An 11,224-nucleotide genomic window follows, 5' to 3' on the forward strand; every position below is an offset into this window, starting at 1 on the left:
CTTGGGAAGAGCTTTGATCCATCCTTAAGCTGCAAATACCCCTGTGCTCCAATCCAGACCCTGGCACGAGCCATAAACAGGCAGCAATAAAAATTCCAAGAGGACTGGTGGAAATGCCAGGTCAGTCTTGCACCCAGCCACGCTTGGTGAGGATCCAGCAGCAGATCCAAACCCCCCAGAGCACACAGAGCCTGCTCCAGCACCGATGGCACCTTCAGGGCTGTTCTGTTTCCTACTGGCTCTGGCAAAGCTTCTGCACAGAAGCCACCACTGCAAAACTTGCTTAGAGCTTCCAGCAGCCACTCCCCAGGAGAGCCCCGTGGGGTCACCCCGGCATCGGCACCGGGAGAAACCGGGGATGAGGGACGAGGGACGAGGATGAGGGATGGGGGATGAGGGATGGGGGATGAGGGATGAGGGACGGGGGACGAGGGACGAGGGATGAGGGATGGGGGATGAGGGATGGGGGATGAGGGATGGAGGATGAGGGACGAGGGACGAGGGATGGGGGATGAGGGACGAGGGACGAGGGACGGGGGATGAGGGATGGGGGATGAGGGATGAGGGATGAGGGATGGGGGATGAGGGACGAGGGATGGAGGATGGGGGATGGGGGATGAGGGATGGGGGACGAGGGATGAGGGATGGGGGATGGGGGATGAGGGATGAGGGACGAGGGATGAGCCGCCGCTCCAGCCGCGGCAGTCACCACCCCCCTCCCCGATGCTGCCGGGCGAAGTTCGGCTGACGGCTCGCGTTTATTCATCAAATTCCTATTTCAAACTCCAAAATTAATCTTTTAATCAGCGGCAGAGCGGGGTCATCCTTCTCGGAGTGCCGGGGAGGTGTTATCTCCCGGCCATCTGCTCGCCATCCTCCGCCGTGCCCCGACGGAGCCGGCAGACAGCCGGACACAGCCAGCACATCTGGCCACATGTGGGGGACGGCCCCCCTGACCACCCCTCTCCTTCCAAACCAAACACAGCTCAGTGGACAAAACCGAGGGTGGGTTCGACCCAAAATTCCAGCATATGAGCAGATTTGAGAGGTAGAAAATGGGGTTTGACCATTTTTGCCTCGCAGGGACAGGGCACCAGGGTTTGACAGTCCCGTGGAGCCAGGGACGCCCAGGGGCCCCCAGTGAGGTGACGGGGATGTTCCCACACACTCCCCACGGCCTCTCAGCATCAGCACCCACCTGCCCCAAACGCAGCCACGCGGTCACTCCTGTCCTGCACCACCTCCTTCCGACGGCAAACTGATTCTGCCTTTTCTGCACCCAAAAGCAGCAGGGCAGCATCAGCACAGCAGCTCAAGGCACCGACCCGGCCGCAGTCACCCCGGGGTGCTGCCCTCGCCATCCCGCAGCCCCCCCAGCCCTCGCTCCAATGACCTACTTCAGCCGGAGATGGAGCATGTCCCGGCAGGGCAGGGATCGCGGTCCCCGCTGCCTTCAGCGTGCCCTGGGCTCTTGGTCTCGGCTGGGGAGAGGCTCAGGTCTGGCCAGACCAAAAAAAGCCTCCTCCAGAGCTCAGGGTGGTCCGAGACCCCGCCGGGGCCCAGGCCGGCTCTGGCTCCGGCCCACTGACCCCCAGTTAATCGGCTAAAGCCGCACGCTCTGAACCCTGGCCCCGGGCAGAGCCGCGCTGCCGCCGGCTCTCGGTGCCCTACATAGACATCTGCAGCCGAACACGGACATCCGTAACCTCCCGTCCCTCCCCGCACCCGCCCGGGGCCTGCTCCGCACCGGCGAGCGGGGAACGGGGCCCTTTTGGGGTGCTTTTGTCCAAGGGGAGAGCCCAGCACCAGAACTGCAGCAGGAGCACCCACAGCTGCTCGCAGAGGCTGTAGGCGCTTCCCCAGGTGCTGCCTGGAGGATAAAACCCCCTTCCCACCCCCGGCTGATACCCGAGCGCTGTCCCTGCAGGTGCTGTGGGACCCCCAGCACACCCTGCCCCGGCAGAGGGGCCCCCACAATGAACGCAATCAAAGCCAGCCAAAAGCCTCGGATCCTCCGATGGCCTCCTCCGGTGGCATCCTCCGATGGCATCCTCCGAAGGCATCCTCCGGTGGCATCCTCCGATGGCATCCTCCGATGGCATCCTCCGATGGCATCCTCCCACCGCACCCTCCCACCGCCGTGCCTGGAGACCGGCCCGGGGCTCCCGGGGGTTCCCGTTCCCCTTGTTCCCGTTCCCCACATCCCGCCCCGCTTACCAGTAGATGAGGGAGAGCCCATCGAAGCGCTCCAGGGGCCGCCCAGGGGGCTGCAGGCAGGACATCACCGCCTCCTGCTGCCCGGGGCCATGGGCTCGGAGTGTCCGGCCCGGCTCCCTGGCGCGGCTCCCCGCAGCAGCGGCTGCACCTAATCCCGGCCTGGCGAGCATGTGATCGCCCCTCTGCCGCCCCCCAGCTAAACCCTGCGGGCCCGGGACCCGACCTGCGGGGATGAGCCTCACACGGGCTGCGAGCCACGGCCACCACGGGAGCCAGCAAAGTGTCCCATCAGCCGTGTGCCACCGTCCCGCTCTCCCCATCCACCCCGATTCCATAAACACAGCATTGCTTTGGGCACAAGGACCCCTTCAGCCCCCTACCTCCTTCACCCTGCACTTGCAGTGCCTGCTGATGATGCTTATAATCATTAATGATGGTTACAATCCATGGTTAACCTGCCACCACAAACTATTTAAAGGCAATTGTAGGCGTCTCCAACCTGCACTAAGCCTGGGCTGTGGCAGCACTCAGGGCTCCCCTCCTCCCTGGCCACTGCAGGATAATATTTTATATATATATAATATTATATATATATTATTTAATATGGGGAACAGGTCTTGCATTTTGGTATTTTTTTTTCCCCCTGTTTAAGGTTTTCTGATCCTACCTCAGCAGCCAAATTATCCTTTAGACTATTAGGAAAGCCCTGGGAGTGAGTGCTGGTGGGCAGATGGAAACTGAAGTGGGGTATTATCCTGGAATGTGAATTATCCCAGAGCAATGAGGCCACAGCCAGCCCAGTCGTGTTTGTCCATACCCAGCTGTGGGTGGGATGGATGGATGGATGGATGGATGGATGGATGGATGGATGGATGATGGATGGGTGATGGATGATGGATGGATGGATGGATGGATGGATGGATGGATGGATGGATGGATGGATGATGGATGATGGATGGATGATGGATGATGGATGGATGATGGATGGATGGATGATGGATGGATGATGGATGGATGGATGGATGGATGATGGATGATGGATGGATGATGGATGGATGGATGGATGGATGGATGGATGGATGATGGATGGATGGATGGATGGATGGATGGATGATGGATGGATGATGGATGGATGGATGGATGGATGGATGGATGGATGATGGATGGATGGATGGATGGATGGATGGATGGATGGATGGATGGATGGACAGCAGGATGGACAGACAGGCCCCGATTCAGGGTGATGGAAAAGTCCCGGATGAACATCAACCCACTGAATTTTGTGTATTTAATTCCTCCCTGTCCCCATCAGTCATGATCCCAGGGCAGCAGGCGGGGCTGGGGATTAGGTGACACCTGTGGATAATGAAATGCATCTGTCTGTGCACGGCGTGGCCTCAGCAGGGCCAGGTCCTGCGCCCATCGCTCCCCCCAACCCCAGGCAATGCTGGGACATGAAACCATGGAATATCCTGCGTGGGAAGGGTCCAGTGGGATCATCCAGCACAGGATGTGCTGCTGGGCCTGCACAGATACCCCAACAACCCCACCCTGTCCATCCCTGGCAGCTCTGTCCAAACACTCCTGGAGCTCTGGCAGCCTCGGGGCTGTGCCCATTCCCTGGGGAGCCTGGGCAGTGCCAGCACCTCTGGGGGAAGAACCTTTCCCTGAGATCCAACCTGACCTTCCCCTGGCCCAGCCTCATATCATTGTTTCAGGAAGGGACACGTGGGGAGCAGCTGAGGAGAACACTGAGCAGCAGAGGCCCTGCTGAGCTGTCTGTGCAGCCCTGACACGGCCATCCCACGGCTGCTGGGCCTGGCAGGGCTGGGAGCTCAGCTCTGGCATCTCCAGCCAGAGCACCCGTGTGTGACAGGAATCGGGACACCCGGATCCCTGGGCTGAGTGCAGCCGCCCCAGCCGTGTCACCCACGCTGTGACGAAGAGCAGGGAGGGCCGGGCTGGGCCCCGAGGCACCGGAGCAGCCCAGGAGGCCGAGCCCTGCCCGGAGCCAGCCCGGAGCCTGCCCGGGTCCCTGCCCCGATCCCTGCCCGGATCCCTGCCCGGATCCCTGCCCGATCCCTGCCCGGGTCCCTGCCCCGATCCCTGCCCGGATCCCTGCCCCGATCCCTGCCCGATCCCTGCCCGGGTCCCTGCCCGGGGCGCTGCTGCCGGGACGAGGCCGGCAATTACGGCTGATCCCGCTCGGCATCCTTTGAGAAGTGACTGTGCAGGATGTGCCGCTGCCAAAATCCTTTCCACCTGTCTCCTCGCGGTCCGGGGACGGGTCCCCTGAGGGGGCACAGCACAGCCTGCACCGCCTCGCCCCGGCCCCCTCTTGTGTGTGACTCTGCTTTAGGGGCCCCCATCCATCGGGGCACCCCACGGTGCGTTTGGGGTGGTTTTGGGGTGCACACCCTGCCCAGCCCAGCTCTGCCGAGGGGTGCTGCTGTGGGCAGAGCCGCTCGCTCGCAGGGCTGTGGAAGGCGGGTCCGGGCGGTGCTGGGGCTGCTTTGTGCCGCCGGGAGAGGACGGGCGCTGGGTTTGCCGAAACCGCGGGGTGCCGGTGCCGCGGCCGGCTCAGGGCAGGGCCGGCCTCTCCCAGTCTCACCAGTCGGGATTGTCTAAGGCAGTGTCACCCCGCTGTGGGGCAGGACAGCACCCAGCAGCCGGGGGAACGGCGGGGCCACCCTGATCCTGCCCCGGTGCCTGATCCGCCGAGGCACCCGCGGAGCTGGAGCATCATTTCCACCGCCCTCCCTGCGGCTGCCGGGAGCCTGCCGGGACACCCCATGGATGTGTTCCCCTCTCCCTATGGCCCTGGGGGTCACAGCATCCCCCGAGGCGGCTTCTGGGGTGAATCACCGGGACGTGCTGCGGAGCCAGGCCCTGCCTTGCCCTTTTCCCCCGCGAGTTTCCGCGCTGGCGGAAGCGGGGCATTATCTCCCTCGCCCATCGCAGGCAGCTGCCCCTGGGTGCGCTCCAGCTGCATATTTATAGAGATGCAAACATTACACCCCGGAAATTCCCAGTCTTTACATCACAGGCCAAAGCCTGCAGTGAAGCCCTGACCTTCTTCCTCTCAATGGGACTGTGCCAGAGTGGTCCCGGCCGTGGGATGTCCCAGCCAGGACCAGTGCTCCTTCATGGACCAGTGCTCCTGCAGCACCGTGACACTGAGGGGTGCAGGGGACACAGAAGAGCTGTGGATGCCCCTGGAAATGTTCAGGGCCAGGTTGGACTGGGCTTGGAGCAGCCTGGTCCAGTGGAAGATGTCCCTGCCTTGGCAGGGGGAACTGAATGAACTTTAAATCCCTTCCAACCAAAACCACTCTGTGACGATTCAATGATGAGGATGGTGATGATGGTGATGACAGCTGTGTGTCCCCGGGGGGATCTGGGACCCCATCCCTTCATGAGTCAGGAGAAAAAGGACCGAGAGAAGCTGCTGCTCTCATGGATGCTCATCCTGATCTTAACACCCAGCCCAGCTGTACATTGTTCAGTGCCATCCCAAAAGTCACGGCTGGGGACACAGGACAGGGACCTGCCAGGGTGGGTGTGTCCCCCCGACAGGTGCAGATGTCCCCAGTGCCTGCTGTGTGACCAGCACCCCAAAGCCAGCCTAGCCCCAGTGACAGCACAGCCCTCCTGCTCTGCACCGTGCCGGGAGGATGAGGAAGAGCCAAACTTAATTTATTCCATGCTGCATTTTCATGCCAAATGAGTCAGAGCACCGGCCTCTCTCAGCCTTTGTTTTGCTTGGCTGCCCGCACCCGCTTTCGCTTGTGTTTGTTCAGTTTGAAGTCCCTTGATGGCACTTGGGCTCCAACCAGCAAGTGCAGCAGAAAAAGCCACTTCCCTGCCGGGACAGGAGCTTTCCCATCCTTCGGGAGCGATGTCTTGTTTTATTCTATTTGTTTCTTACAGTTTGGGGAACCCTGAGCTTGGTCCTTTGAGCCACCACGTCCCTCCAGAGCCATCTAAAGCCATGGAGGCTGGCAGGGGTTGCGGGATGGGGCTGGGGTAGCCGCTCTGGCTGCTGATTTCAGAGTAAAAGCAGCCCCCAAAGGAGCTGGGGGAGGTTTCGCCCGGCACAGGAGCAGTTAGGAACGAGCACGGCCGCATTCCTGCGCACGTGGGAGCCGCCAGGAGGAAGCGGCAGCACGGAGGTGTTTCAGTGCCCTGCTTTCCTGCCGTGCGAGCAGGAACTCCCTTCCCACCCCAAACCCCTGCCATGGGGGCCAGCAGCTCAGCTGGGCCCTCCAGGGGCTGTCAGAAAGTTCCCACCCAGAAAATAAATGAGATTTTGGCTCATCTGCTGCCGTTTGTGTTCCATAGAGCTTTTGGAAGAGATTTCCAAGTTGTTTTGCCTCAACCCCCCTCCATCAGAAGTCAAATCCAAAAATTCTTCTTTGAGGAACATTGCTGAACAGCTGCCAGGGCTGATATCTCCGTGCCTGGCTCCTCTGCTCCTCAGGGTCCCCAAAACCCCTCGGCACTGCCACGCTGCCTTTTGGGGCTTGTGAAGGAGATGCCACCACCCCACTGCTGGCTTCACCCAGCCAGCCCTGCTGCCATCCCGAATTACAATGTGCTGGCTGGGGTGGGACACGGTGGGGTGGCCTCAGGTGTCAGCAGGGAATGAGAAGCCCGAGCTGGTGCCCGTCCTGCTCCCTGGGCAGCGGGGTCAGCCTCGGCCGGGGTGCTGGGGCTGGCGCAGGGTGGAGCAGGGTGTGGGATGCCAGAGAAGGGCTTGCCAGGAAAATGTCATCTCGTTGCATAAAACGTGCTCCTCTCCCGCTCCCCTCCCGCAGCAGCAGCAGCTCAAGAGCTTCTTACCCAGGTTAAGTCAATATTGCCACATTGCTGCCTCTGTCGAGGTGCTCGGCCCCGTGCAAGGAGCTCCGTGGGTGTTGTAAGGGCTGGAAAGGAGCCGAGGGAACACATCGGGGTGGGTGCAGCACCCTGGGGCTCGGCATCCTCCCACCAGCCCCCCGCAGTGGGGCCCAGACCTGCTCGGCAGCTCCTGGAGGGCAGAACAGCCCCAACTCTCCCTGCTCAGGAGGCTCCAAGGAGCCGCTGCCAGCGGGGCTGGACACCGGCACCGGCAGGACACAGAGCACAGCAGGGACCAGCTGCATCAGTACAGCCACCAAAAGGCTCGTTTGCAAAATAAATGCTGCAAAACCAACCCTGGCAGAGCCCAACCGAGGAGGGAACCTCAGCACGGGGTGTGTGGTGCTTTGGGCAGGCACCAGAGCCTGAACAAGAGCTGCTACAGGCCCCTGAGGTCCCCAAAAGCACCCAGAGTACAGAGGCTTTGTGCAGAGCCTCTGATCCCAAGCCAAGGTAAAGGCAGAATACCTGAGCAGTTTACATAAGACACAGTTTTCCACTACACCGGAGTTTCTCTCCGCCTGGTGTTTCACCCAGCAGCTGCAATTTTGCTGCTCTCAAGGGCATTTGCACACAAAAATGAGCCATGCCAGAGATGTGGGGAGATTAGGAGGATTAAGGCTGCAGAACTGGCGCAGGAGGAGATGGAAAGCAAACCCCTCTGGTAGGAAGAAGCATTTCATCCCTAAACCTCTGTTCACCTTCACACAGGGTTTAAGGAGGGAGCTCTGGGATGGTTCTGGAAGCTGGAAGAGGAGCAACCGGTCCTTTGAGCATCCAGAACATGTTGCTGCTAGAGACTGATGGGGGATCCAGAAGCACAAAATACTAGAAGGTGTTTCTGGTGCTGAATAAAGACGTGCAGAATTTCACGCAATGAAATAAAAGTAGTCAGGTCTCTCCCTCCTCACCTCCCCTTGTGTCGGCACTGGAGGGAGGATGGGGATGCAGGTGCTGCCTGGGCAGGTTGCATGGGGATGCTCACAGCCTCTGAGGGAACCACAGCATCTGCAAAATCCTCCTCCTAAAATAATCGGGGAGCACTGGTGTGCTCCTCAGCGTGGGCAGGAGCCTGGCACTGATGGCCATGGCAGGGAGCTGCAGGCTCCAGGCACTGCCAGGGATCCCACAGGGATCCACAGGTCCTGGGGATCGCATCCTAGCCAGGGGATCCTCACAGTCTGTTCAGCACAGTGGAAGCTGGGCACCATGAGGGCCAAGTCATGGTCTCAGTTATAGTTAAAGAGGAGCTGGTGCCATGGCTGGTAGCAGGGAGAGCCCAGGGATGGTCCCTGGCAGTGCCAGGAGAGGCCCCAGCCCTGGTTCTGCCTGGCTGGGGGCTGCTGTGGCTGCTCCAGCCTCGCACCACCACACCCAGCACCCAACAGTTACACCCTGGGACTCAATCTCAGCATGTCCCTGCCACCCCCACACCCACCAGGTCCACCTTCAGCACAACCTTGTTGTCAGGGTGTTGCTGGGAGTGTTTTAAATCCATCCCCACTCGCCAAAGGCTCGAAGGTGCTCGGCCGGATGAGGCCACGGGCACACAAAGTGCTGCTGCTGCTTGTGGGGTGACAGCCCGGCCCCAAGGGGGTTCTGTGGGGCACTGGCTGCACCTTCCAGCCCCACTGCTCAGCTGCCCCTGCTCACCCAGAGGGGACAGCACAGCCAGCCCACCCCAGAGCCTCAGCAAGCTCAGATCCTGCAGGGAAACGGCCTCTCACCCCCAAAAGGAACCAGGAGGAAAAACCACGGCAAATTGGGGTGGAGGAGACCCCCAGAAACACCCACAGAGAAACACAGACAGACAGAGGAACACAGACACACAGACAGACACACAGACACAGACAGACACATGGACACATGAACACACACAGACAGACAGACACAGACACAAACAGACACACACAGACAGGCACACAGATACAGACAGACACACGGACACACACACGGACACACAGACAGACACACACACGGACACACAGACAGACACACAGACAGACACACGGACACACAGACAGACAGACAGACACACAGACAGACACACGGACACACACACAGACACACACACACAGACACACACACACGGACACACAGACACACGGACAGACACACAGACACATGGACAGACAGACACACACACAGACACACACACGGACACACAGACAGACAGACACACGGACACACACACAGACACACAGACAGACAGACACACGGACACACAGACAGACAGACAGACACACAGACACACACACGGACACACAGACAGACACACAGACAGACACACACACACACGGACACACACACAGACAGACACACAGACACACACACACACGGACACACAGACAGACAGACACACGGACACACACACGGACACACACACAGACACACGGACACACAGACAGACACACAGACAGACACACACACACAGACAGACACACACACACGGACACACAGACAGACAGACACACAGACAGACACACAGACAGACACACACACACGGACACACACACAGACAGACACACAGACAGACACACACACACGGACACACAGACAGACAGACACACAGACAGACACACAGACAGACACACACACACACACACGGACACACACACGGACACACACACACGGACGCACAGACAGACACACACGGACACACACACACACGGACACACACACGGACACACAGACAGACAGACACACAGACAGACACACACACGGACACACGGACACACACACGGACACACAGACAGACAGACACACGGACACACACACGGACACACAGACACACACACACGGACACACAGACAGACACACAGACAGACACACACACGGACACACAGACAGACACACGGACACACAGACAGACACACAGACAGACACACAGACAGACAGACACACGGACACACGCTTGCCTTGTGCCGCCGCAGTCTCCCCGCAGCCGGGGCCGGTGGGAATGCCCGGCCGGGCCGAGCGCTCTGAGCTTTAAGGGCTCCCCGGAGCGCAGGAGATGCGGCCGCGCGGGGGATCGGGATCAATAGGTCACAGCGTGCACTCACTTGCCCCCAGAACGAAAATCAGCGAGGGATTTGGGGCTGGTGGGGAAGCTACAATCAGGGCTTTAATCCCGCATGGGCACAAAATCCCAGGATAAAAAGGCCAGAGCTGGTCCTGATTGCTGACTGCTGTGTGCATGTGTGAGCAAAACCTCTTAGGCTGGGGGCCTGGGGGAGGAATCTCGGTGCCTTATGGAGTCCTTTAGGTCAGAGTAGATCTGAAAGATCATCAAGTGCAGCCACTCCCCCAGCACCACCGTGTTCACCAGTGAGCCGTGTCCCCAAGTGCCACATCCACACGGCTTTTGAATCCCTGCAAGGATGGGCACCGACCACTGCCCTGGGCAGCTGTGCCAGGGCCTCACCTCCTTTTCTGTGAAGGAATATTCCCAATATCCAATCTAAACTTTTCCTGGCACAACTTGAGGCCGTTCCCTCTCCTCCTGTCCCTGTTCCCTGGGAGCAGAGCCCAACTCCCCCCGGCTGTCCCCTCCTGTCAGGGAGTTGTGCAGAGCCAGAAGGGCCCCCTGAGCCTCCTTTTCTCCAGGCTGAGCCCCTTTCCCAGCTCCCTCAGCTGCTCCTGCTGCTCCAGCCCCTTCCCAGCTCTGTTCCCTTCTCTGGACACGCTCCAGCCCCTCAGTGCCTGCCTTGTGAGGGGCCCAGAGCTGTCCCTGGGCTGTCCCGGCAGTTCCGATGCGCCTGGAAGGGGCAGCGAGGCCACTGAGAGCGCCCCGGCTCTGCCCCTCTGTGCCCATCACGGCCCCGCTGAGCCCAGCGACCCCTCGAGCTGCTGCTCCCCACCCTGGGGGCTCCGGGGGGTGTCGGGCTGACCCTGCACATCTGGGGGGGTCCAACCCTGCCGGGGCCCCTCTCAGGCAGGGCTGGAGCCGGAGCGCGGGGCTCCCCAAGAGCCGGGGGAGGATGCTGCGGGGGGCGGAGGGGCGGGCCGGGCAGGAGGAGGCAGGAGGGAGCAGGAGGGAGCAGGAGGAGGCAGGAGGGGGCAGGAGGAGGCAGAGGCGGTGCAGTTCTGTCCCGCCTCCCGGCGGGGC

The 11,224-nt window shown here is 60.5% G+C and overlaps 1 protein-coding gene across 1 annotated transcript in view; it reads right to left on the reverse strand.

Annotated features, from left to right (window-relative positions):
* The window catches only part of LOC111935854 (syntaxin-binding protein 4-like), a 47,150-nt gene extending 44,769 nt beyond the window's left edge, over positions 1 to 2,381 (reverse strand). The window contains exon 1 of the mRNA XM_086854564.1: positions 2,218 to 2,381. Within this exon, the coding sequence (XP_086710690.1) occupies positions 2,218 to 2,282 (65 nt within the window). The 5' untranslated portion in view covers positions 2,283 to 2,381. The remainder of the gene's footprint in view (positions 1 to 2,217) is intronic.
* Between the last annotated feature and the right edge of the window lie 8,843 nt (positions 2,382 to 11,224).

This window comes from Cyanistes caeruleus, chromosome 17 (genome assembly GCF_971803275.1).
Source record: "Cyanistes caeruleus chromosome 17, bCyaCae1.hap1.1, whole genome shotgun sequence".
In the NCBI taxonomy this organism is placed as follows: domain Eukaryota; kingdom Metazoa; phylum Chordata; class Aves; order Passeriformes; family Paridae; genus Cyanistes; species Cyanistes caeruleus.